This window comes from Tursiops truncatus, chromosome 19 (assembly GCF_011762595.2).
Source record: "Tursiops truncatus isolate mTurTru1 chromosome 19, mTurTru1.mat.Y, whole genome shotgun sequence".
In the NCBI taxonomy this organism is placed as follows: Eukaryota; Metazoa; Chordata; class Mammalia; order Artiodactyla; family Delphinidae; genus Tursiops; species Tursiops truncatus.
This window is the reverse complement of record NC_047052.1, coordinates 50072147-50086361: the sequence shown is the minus strand read 5'-3', so window position 1 is coordinate 50086361 and position 14215 is coordinate 50072147. Positions and strand designations below refer to the sequence as shown.

The following is a 14215-nucleotide window of genomic DNA, read 5'->3' as shown; positions in this document are numbered from 1 at the left end:
CCTGAGGGTCTGGTACCTGGTGTATGTGTGGGGTCTTCCGGTATCAATATGGTGAGGGACCAGGATGCCCAGGGGCTCTGAGGCATATTATGCTTTGGGGCCCAAAGGCTTGAGCCCCTGTTTCCTGTGGGGGTGGAGTGCCTAGTTCTAACTTTCTCAGAATCAGACCTGCTTGGGTGCCCTTCTGGGGGCATCCTCAACCCTTCTTTCCAGGACTGGGAAACTAGCATTCCCCTTGGGGGAGGTGGTTCATATCTCTGTTGTCACAGGACAGGGCACCCTGAGTCCTTTGGGGAGGGGGGAACCCCTATTTTTATGGGCTCAGGACGCCTGAGTCCTTTTCTGGTGGGGGATCCTCAGCCCCTGTTTTTAAAAGTCACGGTGCCTGAATCCCGTTTGGGGCGCGTAGTGGGGGGCGTGTTGTGCGGACAACCAGCCCCTGTCTTCACGAGGTCAGGATGCCCAGGACTCCTTCTGGGAGGGGAACACTTGCTCTCTGTTTTCACAAGGCCATCTCTAGCGTACCTTGCTGGGGAGGGATGGGAGGCGCAGCCTCTCTTTCCAGCCCACCCCAAGTGCCCATCCTCGCCCCAGAGTGCGAGTATGGGGCGGGGGAGGAGGGCGGCGGGGGAGGGGGGACAGTGCCCAGTCCGGGCCTCACCCCAGCCGGCCGCAGGCTTGCAGGCAGTGAGCCTGGCAGCTCCCCGGGGCCCGGCTCCCCGCCCCCCGCGCCGAGGGCTCCCCCAGATCCGGGCGGGCGGGCGGGCGGGCGCTGCGGCGGCCAATGAGCGCGCTCGCCGTCTCCGGGAGCCGGGCCGGCTCTGCCCGCCTGGCATTGGGCACGCGGTGGGCAGCGGCGGGCGGGGCCTGGGGGGTCCTCGCGCCTGGTTGGGCCAGGCTTGTTGCTGGGTAACGGGGCGGCGAGTTTCCCCTGGCAACGGCGGCGGGTACCGCTCACTGGCTGGCCGGGAAGGAGGGGGGGCGCGGGCGCAGGCAGGCCCCGCAGACCCCAGCAACAGCGCGCGGCCCCCGCCCCGCCAGGGAGCGGTAACCTTCACACGCGCCGGCCGCTCGGACCCCGCGGACACCGGCGCCCCCGCCCAGCCCCCACCAGGCTCCCGTCCAGCCTCCGGGCCTGGGAGGCCGGCTGCACTGAGGGGACCCAGGAGGCCCCCTCCCCACCGCGGAAAGCCAGGACTCAGAGCCTGCAGTGAAAAGTTAAGTCCTTCCCAACTCCCTCTCCCGTGCTGAGAAATCTACTTCCCCGGAACGGCATTCAAGATGTTAGGGAAGGTTATGGGTCTGCAGTGAACTAGCTGGGACATTTATTTTCTTTAAGCGGGACTTCACACGGAGCCAGCTGCTGCCGGGCACTCTTCTACGTGCGTTACAAATAGGAACTCGTTTAATCTTCACGTTTCATTTGGGGGTCCTACGGTGATCCCCTTTGTACACGTGTGGAAACTGAGGCTCAGAGAGAGGAAGCTACTTCCTCGCGTTCATCATTTGAACCCCGGCAGCCTGGCTCCGAAGTCTGGAGGCTCTATCTCTTCACTGTGTTGAATGTCCCTTTGAGAGGCATTAATTCAAAATGAGAAACTGTGCCGGCCTGGAGAAACACCTTAGTGGCTGGCCTGCGGGCGCGGTTTGAAACTCCTGCCCCAACCTGAGGGTCTTAGCTTGAAGATCTTGTTTGGATTCTCAGAGTCAATAGCCCCCCACACTGGTAGTAGTAATGATGGGTAACATGTATTAAGGACCCACGGAGGCCCCAGTGCTTTATTTTATTTATTTATTTATTTATTTATTTATTTTTGCAGTACGCGGGCCTCTCACTGTTGTGGCCTCTCCCGTTGCGGAGCACAGGCTCCAGACGCGCAGGCTCAGCGGCCATGGCTCACGGGCCTAGCCGCTCCGCGGCATATGGGATCTTCCCGGACCGGGGCACGAACCCGTGTCCCCTGCATCGGCAGGCGGACTCTCAACCACTGCGCCACCAGGGAAGCCCGATTTTTACTGACCTTCTTACTCTGCACAATCCTATGAGGTAGGGACCTGTGCTGTCCCAACTCACAGGTGAGGAAATTGGGGCACAGAGACGTGACAACTTGCCCAATGTCACACAGCCAGAAGGTGGCCGAGCTGGGGATTCTAGGTCAGGCCCTCAAGTCCCCAGAGCTCCGGCTCTTGGGTGAGTTTTTGTGTAGGCTTTGGGGGGGTTGAGCCACAGTTATGGAGACCCTGACGGATTTCTTTTAGCCAATGGTTCTCAACCTGGGTTGATTTTGCCTCCCCCAGGGCACATCTGGCAGTGTCTGGAGACATTTTGGATTGTCACAGAGGGAGGGGGTGCTACTGGCATCTAGTGGATAGAGGTCAGAGTGACTAATGAACATCCTACAAAGCACAAGACAACAAGGAATCATCCGGCCTCAAATGTCAGTAGAGAAGAGATTAAGAAACTGCTCTAGGGACTTCCCTGGCGGTCCAGTGGTTAGGACTTCGCGCTTCCTCTGCAGGGGGCCCGGGTTCAATCCCTGGTCAGGGAACTAAGATCCTGCATGCCAGCAGCCCCAAACAACAACAAAACAACAACAAAAACAGAAACAACCAAAAAACAACGTCCACTCTCTGCCAAGCCTGACTGCCAACCTGAGCCAAGCCATCCCTCCATCCCTGACCCCTCTCACTTTCTCTCCATCTGGTCTCTCCCTCTCTCTTTCTGACTCCCTCCATTCCCCTCATCTGACTCCTTCTCTGTTTGTACCTTTATTCGCCTCTGTTTCTAATCCTCTATCAGAGGTATTGCTGCCTGCTCAGATCTTCAGAGCCTCTCGGCCCCTCTCCAGGGGAGCAGGGACCAGAGGCAGGGTTGGAGGCCCAGAATGCTCCTCCAGGAACTTAGAGGAGGGAGTCCCTTGGTCCCTCAGGAGACCTGCTGGTGTAGGTGTGGAGGGGAATTTAGTCTGGAAGACAGAGGCTGGGGCTTCTCCTTCCTTGGGCCCCTAGGGTAGGGGGTCTCAAAAAGGCAACCCTTCAGCCAGTCACAATATAGTTTTTAATTTTGACTTTGTATGTCTCTAGGAGAAACACACTTTCTCTCCTTAGCCACAGTCCCCACCATGCCCTGTTGTCTTACACTGGACTCACTTCTCTCATTTATTTCGTATTGGCTCTTGAGTTTGAGATCCCTGGTCTGGGGGTAAGAGGATGCCAGAATTTGGAACAGAATCTGGACTACATAGTGGGGAGGATCTTGACTGGTGCCAATGCTTATGGCCTGGTAGATTCTTGGCCCTCTCCTCTCCCACTCCTACCCACCAAGCCAGATTCCTTCACACTCATTTTCTTCTCAGAAGAACATTCCAGCACATCTGGCCTCCTGGTGTCCAGTCCTAGACTAGGCAGCTTTAGGGCGCTGATCAGTGAGTAAGGGGAGTAAGGGGTACAGGCTGGTCTGCGAGCCTCTCTCCCAACGTGATCACTGCCAGGCACAGAGCAAACACTGACAATAATTAGTTATACTAGTGATAGTAGCCAACATTTATTAGGCACTTATACGTGTAAGACACTGTATTCAGTGACTTCCATGAATGATCTCATTTAATAAACGTCTAAAGCAGCATCCCTCAAGCACCGTTAACTTCAACCTACAGTCAGCAATACATCCATTTTCTTTGTGGCTTGGTATGTATCCACTATACATAAAATTTTCAGGAAACAATATTTCCTCTGACTTCATAATTTTTTTAAATTATATTCTGTTTTGTTTTTTTTTTAAGTCTGGTCAAGAGCTGCTAAAGTTGCAGGTAAAAGGGACTGACTATAAAAAGGCACAAGGGAAGTTTTGGGGGTGATAGAAACGGTCCAAATCTCAATTGTGGTGGTGTACAGTAGCGTACATTTGTCCCAACTCACCAAACTATACACCTAAAAAGAATGAATTTTATGGCATGTAAATATATCTCAATAAACTTCAATAAAACAGAATAAGATCCACACAAGTGATTTCACAGTCCATGGTTTGCTCGTGTGGGTCATGACCCACAGTTTGAAAAACACTGGACGGGGAATTCCCCAGTGGTCCAGTGGTTAGGGCTCTGCACTTTCACTGCCGAGGACTCAGGTTCAATCTCTTAGTTAGGGAACTAAGATCCTACAAGCTGGGCAGTGCAGCCAAAAAAATTAAAATAAATATTTTAAAAGATTTAAAAAAAACACTGGAGGAAAGGAAGGAAGGGGAAATGAATGAATGAGGGAAGGAAAGGGAAGGAGAGAGGGAGGCTGAATTAGTCCTCAATATTCAAAGTAGGGAGATTACCCTTGAGATCTGCGTTTTCTGCTCTTGAGAAGTCGAAGGGTCTGGCCTTGGAGGGAACCAAATTTGAGAACCTGGATATGCCCACCTTTGCTGGGGTCTGGCACCCCTTCTCGGCTAGCCCAGAGCTGGGCACTCAGAGGACACTTGCCCTGTGATGACACAGTTTGGTTTGCAGTGTGACATAGAGGAAATGGAAGGTGCAGGGGAGACAGAACCCAGAGTCTTTGTGGGAGGGCAGGACACCACCTAGTGACCACATCAGAGTGGGGGAAGGAGTGACAATGGGAAACTGAGAAAGGAAAGGGAACTGAAAGGCAGAAAACCCGAGTGAGAGTCACTGCAGGGACTGCCCGGGCATGTCCCGTGCCAGGTGCCCGGGGCTTTCTCATAGCCCTGGTTCCCCCACCAGACTCGTGGCGAGTGTGGTCAGATGTGCACGCTTCTGGAGTGTCCCATCAGTGGGCCAGTTAGCAGGAACCTGTCACAGGTGTGACTTTGTGACTGTCTGTTGATGGGGGGAGTTTATGTCTGACTTGATCTGTGTCTGTGACGGTCAATTTCTGACAATTTTAATGTGTCAGTTGTGAGCTGGGGTGGGTGTGTTTGTGTGTGTCTCTGTAGGAGTTTCATCGAGATCAAGCTGTGTGTCCAGGTGTCCCTGTGACAGGTGTTGTGTGTGTATGTGTGTGTGTTCAGCTGAGCCTATCAGGAAGTTTCTATTTCCTGAGAAGCTCTCAGACTGTGTGTGTGTTGTGGGTACCTGCTCAGTGGGCATGCTTGTGAACCTGATAGGTTTGTGGGTCTAGGTGTGCTCAGCATTGTGGGTGTTTGTGCAACTGTGTGTGTCCCTGACATTGTAGTATGTGCGTCCCAGTGACCCTGTTAGCAAGTCAGATTATGTATTTGTGTCTGGATGTGTGAGTGCTCCGTCAGTGTGTGTGTTTGTGCGTCCACGCCTCTGTCCAGGGTGTGCATTTGTGTGTCTGCAAGTCGGCTTGTCCCCGAGGCCCTGTCAGCACGTGACTTTGTGTACCCTGGAGCGCCAGACGGTCAGTCTCCGTACACGTCTCTGGGTGTGTGTGTCTGTGGGTCCCAGTCAGTGTGTCAGTGTGTGTGTCCGGCTGTCCCGCTGTCTGAGCGGCCGATCAGCGCGCCTCCGCGCCCCGGGCCAGGCCCTGCCCCGCCCCCGGTTGCAGGGAAACCCCCCGCGCCGAGGTTGGGGGCGCGGCGCGCGCCAGCAAGTCCCGACTTGTCCGCGGCTGGCGGGCGGGGCAGTGGCGTCACGCGGGGGCGGGGCGTGGGACCCGCCAGGCGGGGGCGGGGCGGGGCGGGGCTGCCGCCGAGCGGGCCCGGGATCTGCCGGGCGGCCTGAGACGCGGCGCGAGCCACATGCGAGCGGGTGCCTGGTGGCGGCGGCGGCGGCAGCGAAACCAGCAGCGGCGGCGGCCAGGACGCGGACGCGCCTGCGGCCCGAGGAGAAGCCGAGGCAGCAACAGCAACGGCAACAGCGGCAGCCACTGCAGTTAGAGCAGCAGCAGCAGCAGCAGCAGCAGCCACAGCAGCAGCCGCAGCGAGCGGCGCTCGGCGGGCGCGCCCTCCTGAAGGAAGCCGCCCGCCCCCCATCACCGTCCCTTCCGGCGTGTTCATGCCCCCGGGGTGAGTGTGCGCGCCCCAAGTCCCAGCCAGCGGCGATTGGCCAGGCCGGGTGGGCTCCCTGGAGGAGGTGGCGGGAGTGCACTCGGAGAGCAGTGGGGGGGACGCTGAGTCCCTACACCGTGCCTCCCTCTCTCCCTGCCCCCCCCCACCCCCCATGAGGCTGGTGTCGCTGGGCGGGAGGCACTGAGGGTCCGAGAGCGCAGGTGCCTCAGCGGTCTGACGGGTTTGTTTACAAACAATGGGGTGCGGGCTCGGCAGCGCCCCCTGGCGGCCAGTGCGGCTCCGGGGAAGTGAGCCGACCCCGACTGCCCCGGCCCCTGCAGTCCGGGGGGGGCGGGGGGGGGGGACGGCGTGGAGGGGCGGCCACACCCCGGGCGCGCGCGCCCGCCGGGGGCGGCGACAGGGGGCGGCTCGCGGGCCGTGAAGTCTGCGGCTCCTGCGGGCGGGGGCTGCGCCCCAGCAACAGCCTGTTATTGGCCCCGCGCTCGCCTGGCGGGCGGGGCGGGCGCACGTGGCGGCGGCGGGGTGGGGGGGGCTGTGACAGCGCAGGGGGGCGTCTGGGCCCGCCGTGGGAGCGCGCGTGTGCGGGGTTGTGGATCTGCAGGTGTCTCGCCTGGGTGTGTGCGTGTGTCTGGCTCCGAGTTTGTGCTGGGGTCTGCAGGGAGTGCTTGTGTCAGTCCCGGGGAATGGTGGGGCTGTGGCCCGTCGTGGTGTGCGCGCCGTCCCCATGCGTGTTTGTGTGGGGTTCTGTCTGTGTACGCCGCGCCTGAAGGCGGGTGCTCTGTTTATGTGTGGTGTACCTGTGTTGTGTCCTCTGTGAGAGTTGTCTGTGTGTGCTGTTTGGGGGTGATTCTGTGGGTCTGTATTGCCTGCCTGTGTTATAGTGTGTGGTTGTAGTGTGTTGATGTGTTGCTTGAGTGAGCTGTTTGTGTGTTTACATGTGTGTCTTGCCCGATGTGCTGTGTTTGTGTGTGCTTGTGTGTCTTGCCTGTGTGTACTGTCTGTGACTGTGACTATCTCCAGGGCATGTGGCTCAGCTAAGCGTTTGTGATGGTGTGCCTGCCCAGTGCCGATGTCTGTTTTCTCTCCAGGTGTCTGTGTGAGTTCTGCGTGGTGTGTGTCTGTGTGTGTGTGTGTGCTGGGGGTTGTCTGGTCTGTGTTTGCCTTGTGTGTCTGGCATCGGCGTCTGGGAATTGAGGAGCTGGGCTCTGTGGGGTCTGAGCAGAGCAGTCAGTGGATGTTGCTGGCAGCCTCTTGTATGAGGCTGTGTCTGAGCCCGTGTGTGTGTGCGTGTGTGTGAGTGTGTGTGTGTTGGGTCTGAGGGGCTTGTCTCTGATCGGCTGGCTGGCTCATGTGTGTCATGTGGGCTGCGTGTGTGTAGTGTTTATGTCAGTCACGTGAGACCAGTGTTTTCTGTGGGTGCTTTAGGTGTGCGCGCTGCCAGGGCAGTGTAGGATTAGAGTTAGCTGTAGTGTGTGTGTATGTGCGCGTGTGTGCGTGCATGCACGCGTGCATTTGCGTGTGTGTCCGGGGCTGACAGTTGGTGATCGTGTTTGGAGGTTGGGGGAGGAGGGAGGGTTGGTGTCTGCTGTTCTGCTGTTGCGTCTCTGTGTTGTTGCCGGCATGTGGTGATGCATCTGGGTCTGATGACATGTGTCTGTGTGTGCCAGCTTTACATGTGTCCTGGGGTCTGAGAGTTGGTGACAAGTGGGTGTGTTTCGGTTGTGTCGGTCCATGTGTGTGTCCATGGAGGTCTGTTTTGTGTTGATATGTGTGTGAGTACTGAGGTGTGTGGGTCTTATCTATTGCGCGTGTGTTGTCGGGAGGGGCATGTGTGTTTGAGAAGTGTGGCAGTGCCTATTTGGTGTGTGTTTCTGTCTGTGCTTGTGAGGGCTGCATAGTGTGTATGTGTGTGTCTGTGGGCCTATTAACAGTGGCTCAGCGGGTGAGACCCTGACAGTTTGTATATGTGTGTGTATGGGGTGGAGGGGATGGGTTGTGCCAGCCACTCTGCATTGTGGGGATAGTTCTTCCTGTGGCCTGTGTGTATGTGTGTGTCCACGTTTTGGTCAGTGTTTGTATGTGTCTGTCCTGGGACATCTCAATGTTTCTGTGCAAATGGGAGACGAGGTGGGAGGTCTGGCTGGCCAGTCCTGCGTGAGCCTTTCTGTGTGTGTTGTGTACCCTCCACACACACCCCTTTGGGTCCTGTGTGAGTCCCCATGTGTGTTGCGAGGCATCACAGTGCCTGGCTGCCCTCCCTGTGTGCCCATCACTGTGTTCCGGAAGTTAATCCCACCAGCCCAGGCCCTGTGTGAGTCCCACGTTGGGTGAGTTTGTGTTGCGGGGCTGTCAGCCCTCATACACACACACACACACCTGACAGACCCACAAGTCTGGGTCCTGCGTGAGCCCTTGTCCTTGCTGTGACAGCCATCCTGTGCCTCCTTGTCCCTCGTGTGTGCCCATCACCATGTGCACGGGAGGCTATTCCGGCCAGCCCAGGCCTCGGGTCAGCCCGGAGGGATGTGTCTTGAGAGGCCATCACACGCACCTACAGTCCCCTCCGTCTGGGCCCTGCGTGTGTTGTGGGCACCAGCCCTGGGCTGCCTGGCCTGCCATGTGTACAGGAGTGGGGTGCCCTGTGTACCCCGCGTGGGATGGGTCCCTGCACTTCCCGGCTGACCGCATCCCTCTGCCCTGTCCTGCAGGCCCCAGGGAGCGCCATGGCCCGAGCACGCCAGGAGGGCAGCTCCCCCGAGCCCGTAGAGGGCCTGGCCCGCGACGGCCCGCGTCCCTTCCCCCTCAGCCGCCTGGTGCCCTCGGCCGTATCCTGCGGCCTCTGCGAACCCGGCCTGCCTGCTGCCCCCGCCGCCCCCGCCCTGCTGCCCGCCGCCTACCTCTGCGCCCCCACCGCCCCGCCCGCCGTCACCGCCGCCCTGGGGGCCCCCCGCTGGCCTGGGGGTCCTCGCAGCCGGCCCCGAGGCCCGCGCCCCGACGGTGAGTGCCCGCCCCGCACCAGGGATGCTGGGAGCAGGGAAAGAGAGACACGGAGGAACCGGAGAAGTGGGAGCGAGTGGGGGGAGGTGGCGAGCCGGCCGGGCCACGGGGAGGGTGTGGCCAGTGTGGTCTTTGTGTTGCAAGAAGCAGGAAGACTGAGTGGGAGGCAGGGGGTGGGGGGAAGCCGAATGGGAAGTCCCTCCTGGAATCTGACTGCAGTCCCCGAGTTGCAGCCCACGGCCTTTTCCGGGCCTCGGGCAACAGCTGTTTCCAAGCCCCCTTCTCCCGGTCTGGGTCCCCTGAAGCCCCCTGAGGACTGTAGTTGGAGAGAGTGGGCAGAGATGACTGTCACTTCTGGACATTGGGGAGGGGTCGAGGGTGGCCTTTTGCCTTTTATCTGCATCTCTTTGGCCAGGGCCCGCCCTCTCTGCAGTCCGGCCGGAGGAAGGAGAGGGGGAGGGGCAATTGTATGGGGAAAGGGTGGGAGACGGGTCTTGGGGAGGGAAGGGTTAAAGGTCCCCTGCCTGATGGGCTGTTAACTCCGTGGTGCCCGGCTAGCCCCATCCCAGCCGGCACACTCGGTGGCAATGGAAAGATTGTCCCGGTTTCCCTCCCCACCCCATCCCCGGACCCCAGAGAGATCAGGAGAGAGAAAACTTCCCCGGCTCTGCTCCTTGGCAGCAGCGGCAAGAGGAGACCCGATTTCTAGACCAGAGTCACAGGTGTGGAAACTGAGGCCCTGATTTTAGGTCTCAGGGATCCCTCGTGCCAGGACCTGGCGTGACAGAAGGGAGGAAGAGACGTCAGGGGAGCTCAGAATGTGCGTGTGGGGAGGAGGCAGGAAGGCATCTCCCGCATCCCAGCCCCCAGGCCCCTGCTCAGAGGCAGCCAGTCTGACCGCCTGGTTTCCAGGCCTCGGCCACATCCGGGGGTGTGGCTTCACTGTGGTTGGACACTAGAGGGCAGGAGACCTGAGGCTTGTGACTGGGTGTAGTCAGTCACCGTAGCCCTGTGTGACCTTGGGCCACTTCTTAGGGTGAGCCTCAGTTTCCCCATCTGTTGAGTGGAGCAGTCAAAATTTGGCACCGTTTTGGAAGTATTTAGGTAGGATAAGAGGAAGCACTTCCAAACTAACACGGGTAGTGAGGTGGTGGCTGGCTAGACAGGTGACCCCAGGAAGGCCTCCCCAGGACTTCTTTTTTGCCTGGGGAGTAGGAGCTGAGAAATCTGGCTCTTAAAGGGGAAAACAGAATCTCTAAAATGAGGTGGGGTGCAGGAGAGAAATCAGGCGGCTGGAAAAGGGAGAAGTAGGCCCTGGATAACGGGTCCCTCCGGGACACCTCAGGGCCTAGAGGGGTGGTGGGTGTGACCACGGCCCCCGGCTTTTCCCAGGTCCACAACCCTCACTCTCGCCCGCGGAGCAGCACCTGGAATCGCCAGTGCCCAGCGCCCCGGGGGCCCTGGCGGGCGGCCCCACCCAAGCGGCCCCGGGAGTCCGGGGGGAGGAGGAGCAGTGGGCCCGAGAGATCGGGGCCCAGCTGCGGCGGATGGCGGACGATCTCAACGCGCTGTACGAACGGCGGGTGAGTGCTGGGGGAGGGGTAGACGGCAGGTGGGACTTCCCGCCGGGGAGGGGGCTGCGGCGGCCCAGCCAGATGTGCGGCAGCTGCCGCCCTGCGCGGCGGGGTCGCGCTGGGGACAGGCAGGTGGGAGGGGCGGCGTGTCCGCGGAGCCGCCGTAGGGCTAAGGCCCGCGCCGCCGCTGTCACGGCCCGGGGGAGGGCCGGGGCCGGCGTATCCCCGAGCCCTGCAGCGCGCCCGGGGTCCGCGGCCGCGGGGACTGAGGGCGGCGCTCGGCTGAGCGGCTCATATATCCCGGGCTATTTATAGCCGGTGAGTCAGCAGCGGCGGCGCGGCCGCGCCCGCCCCTCCCGCCCGCCCGCGCGGCTGCGGCGCGCCACCCCGCTTCCCGGGCGGGCCGGGGGCGGGCCCGGAGGAGGCCCGCCCCGCCGGAAGCCCCGCCCCGCTTGAGGCTCCGCCCCCAAGGCCCACAGCCAGACCTCTCATTAAAACAAAATATTTGAAGCCTGCAGCAGTGAGCAGAGAATAACAAACACCAGGGCGCCCACCACCCAGATCTGTCCAACCTGAACATTACACCCACACTGCTTGCTTATTCAAAGAAAAAACAAAAACCGGATGTTGTGAAGCTCCTTGTTTCCCTCCCTGACCCTCTTCCCCTCACCCCTTCCAAAGGAAACCTCTCAAACCTCTCAAATTGGCCTGTCCATTCCTCTGCAGGTGTTGATTCTTCTACTACATATTTACCAGGCCACAAACAATGCTTAGGATTGTGGCGCGTTTCAGACTTCATATACATGATACAGTATGTGTTCCTCTCCAAACTCTCTGCTTCTCAGTGTTAGGCTCAAGATTCATTCATATGGGCAAAGGAGCTTTAATTCATTCATTTTCATGGCCATGTAGCATTTTATTGGATCGACATGTAGTATCCTTGTTCATTTTCTCATTGGTGAGAAATGTCTCAAAAATTTATTTATTTATTTATTTATTTTTGTTGGTTGATTTGGGCTTTTTTTTTTGGCTCTTCCAAAAAATACACATCTCCAGGTGCACGCATGTGTCTCCAGAGCAGATACCTGTCTGGTCTGCCGGCCCTGAACCTTAGTAAATGATAGCCTGCTCACCAAGGTGACTGTGCCAGGTGGCACTCCACAGCAGTGTAAGAGCGGCAGGCTTTTAAATTTCTGCCAATCTGATGTGTCCCCTTGGCCACCTTCTCCTGGCTGCAAAGTTTAGTGGGGAGTGATAAGGAGGCAGGCTGGTACCAGGCAGCCCACCCCCAGGCACCCATTAGGATCATTAGGATGGTTTATTTTTTTTTTTTTTGCGGTACACGGGCCTCTCACTGTTGTGGCCTCTCCCGTTGCGGAGCACAGGCTCCGGACGCACAGGCTCAGCGGCCATGGCTCACGGGCCCAGCCGCTCTGCGGCATGTGGGATCTTCCCAGACCGGGGCACGAACCCGTGTCCCCTGCATTGGTAGGCGGACTCTCAACCACTGCACCACCAGGGAAGCCCTATCTGACCTTCTTGTTCACATCTGTAAAATGGGTTTCTCCTTCCCACCTTGTGGGGATGAGATTAGGTGGGCCCTGCTAATTAGCACCGGATTTAGCCCTGCATTCAGTACAGGGAGTGGAGAGTACTGTAGGTATTCATAAGTTTTTTAGTATTGTTAATTTTTATTGGTGGGAGGCCTTTTCCTGTATCTAGCTTCCTTCGTTTCTAACACTGTGGAACTGAGATGGTCCTAGAGGCTACCCCCAGCCTTCATCCTGCCACTGAGGAAAGGGCAGGGGGTTAGCTTTACCTCGACATGCTTCCGTGCAGCTTCAGCGCAGATGGTGAACCATTCCCAGTTCTTCCACAGATTGTTCTAGAATTGCTGAGACTGTGGGCTCCCTGCCCCCTCCTGTGTGGCTCACCAGCCTTTTATGGGAGGGCAGATGGGCTGCAATCCAGCCCCACCCCTCAGCCCCGTGTGACTTTGGTTGGGTAACTTTCTCATCTGGAGACCAGGGACTAGGAGACCACAGCTAATATGTGCAGGCCCTGTGCTGAGGACATTGTCTGCATCCCTTCCGTCCTAGTCTCATGTTCCAGAGGACCTTGGCCCAAGGTGGGCAGAGAAATGTATCTGGACCCCATGAACAATAATAATAGTACCGACCTCAGAGGGTTGGTTGAGGGCGTAGCTCACTCTTAGAACCGTACCCTGTTCCTCGCTGCCCTTTGACCCGACCACCTAGGCACGCCCATCTCAGGGCCACTCTAACTTGGTCTTCGCTCTCTTTCCCTAGAGACAAGAGGAGCAGCAGCGACACCGCCCCTCCCCCTGGAGGGTCCTGTACAATCTCATCATGGGACTCCTGCCCTTACCCAGGGGCCGCGGAGCCCCCGAGATGGAGCCCAATTAGGTGCCTGCACCCGCCCGGTGGACGTCGGGGACGTGGGGGGCAGGACCCTCCCACCTCCCGACGCCCTGGCCAGTGCGGGGGACTTTTTCTGCACCATGTAGCATACTGGACTACCAGCCCTGCCTGTCCCAGGGGCGGGCCAGGGCAGCCACTCCGGACCCAGCCCCGGCCTAGCCTGCGGGGCACTGACGGAGATGTGGACTCCTGGGTCCCTGGCTGAGGAGCCAGGGGAGAGAGGGCTGACGGACTCAGCGTCTGAAGGCGGCGGTGACCGAGGCGGTGGGGACTGAGCCGCCCGCCTCTGCCGCCCATCACCATCTCAGGAAAGGCTGCTGGTGCTGGCTGCCCGTTCCAGCTGCAGGGGTGACACTGGTGGGGGGGGGGGTGTCTCTCTCTCTCTCTCTCTCCCAGTGTTCCTTCACTTTGGGCCTGGCCTCAGGCCCCTGGTGCTTCCCCCCCTCCTCCCGGGGAGGGGGCCCGTGAAGAGCAAATGAGCCAAACGTGACCACTAGCCTCCTGGAGCCAGAGAGTGGGGTGTGTCTGACGGCCGCCCCAGCCCAGCGCCCAGCCATCTTCCCTGAGCCAGCCGGCGGGTGGTGGGCATGCCTGCCTCACCTTCATCTGGGGGTGGCCAGGAGGGGCCCAGACTGTGAATCCTGTGCTCTGCCCGAGACCACCCCCCGCCCCCCATCAATCCCATTGCATAGGTTTAGAAGAGAGCACGTGTGACCACTGGCATTCATTTGGGGGGTGGGATATTTTGGCGGAAACCGCCCCAGCCTTAGTCCCCAGGGCGAAGCGCTGGGGGGAAACGGGGAGTCAGGGAGGGGGGGAATCTCAGAAGAGGGAGGAGTCTGGGAGCGGGGAGGGATGGCCCAGCCTGTAAAATACTGTATATGCGCTGCTGTAGATACCGGAATGAATTTTCTGTACATGTTTGGTTAATTTTTTTTGTACATGATTTTTGTATGTTTCCTTTTCAATAAAATCAGATTGGAACAGTGGCTACTCTTCCTGCTCTCCTTCCCTGCAGAGGGGCGCGTGCAGAATCTGTGAGCCCTGTCTTGGAGGAGGTGGGGGGCAGTGCACACATCACCCTGAGGTGTCTGTCCTTGTGTTTAAAGGACGGCTCCGGGGGACTTCCCTGGTGGCGCAGGGGTTAAGAATCCGCCTGCCAATGCAAAGGATGCGGGTTCGAGCCCTGGTCCAGGAAGATCCCACATGCCGCGGAGCTACTA

At 58.9% G+C, this 14215-nt stretch overlaps 1 protein-coding gene across 3 annotated transcripts; it reads left to right on the top strand.

The window, feature by feature from the left end:
- Positions 1 to 1915: 1915 nt before the first annotated feature.
- BBC3 (BCL2 binding component 3) lies at positions 1916 to 13981 on the top strand. Of its 3 annotated transcripts, none has more exons than XM_033844598.2 (4): positions 1916 to 4808; positions 8689 to 8977; positions 10370 to 10560; positions 12861 to 13981. In XM_033844598.2, the coding sequence occupies exons 1-4, from the start codon at positions 4752 to 4754 to the stop codon at positions 12975 to 12977; spliced, it is 654 nt and encodes a 217-aa protein (XP_033700489.1). In that variant the 5' UTR covers positions 1916 to 4751; the 3' UTR covers positions 12978 to 13981. The 3 variants fall into 3 exon arrangements, with proteins under 3 accessions (XP_033700489.1, XP_033700490.1, XP_033700491.1); XM_033844599.2 differs by lacking the exon at positions 1916 to 4808 and adding an exon at positions 5837 to 5977; XM_033844600.2 differs by lacking the exon at positions 1916 to 4808 and adding an exon at positions 5995 to 8307.
- Positions 13982 to 14215: the final 234 nt, after the last annotated feature.

Excerpts from the sequence above, each read along its gene's own strand:
- BBC3 (XM_033844598.2), top strand. The coding sequence starts at position 4,752 with ATGTGCACGCTTCTGGAGTGTCCCATCAGTGGGCCAGTTAGCAGGAAC. Across the intron at positions 4,809-8,688 it reads TTAGCAGGAACCTGTCACAG|GCCCCAGGGAGCGCCATGGC; the intron begins GTGTGACTTTGT and ends CCTGTCCTGCAG. Across the intron at positions 10,561-12,860 it reads ACGCGCTGTACGAACGGCGG|AGACAAGAGGAGCAGCAGCG; the intron begins GTGAGTGCTGGG and ends CTCTTTCCCTAG.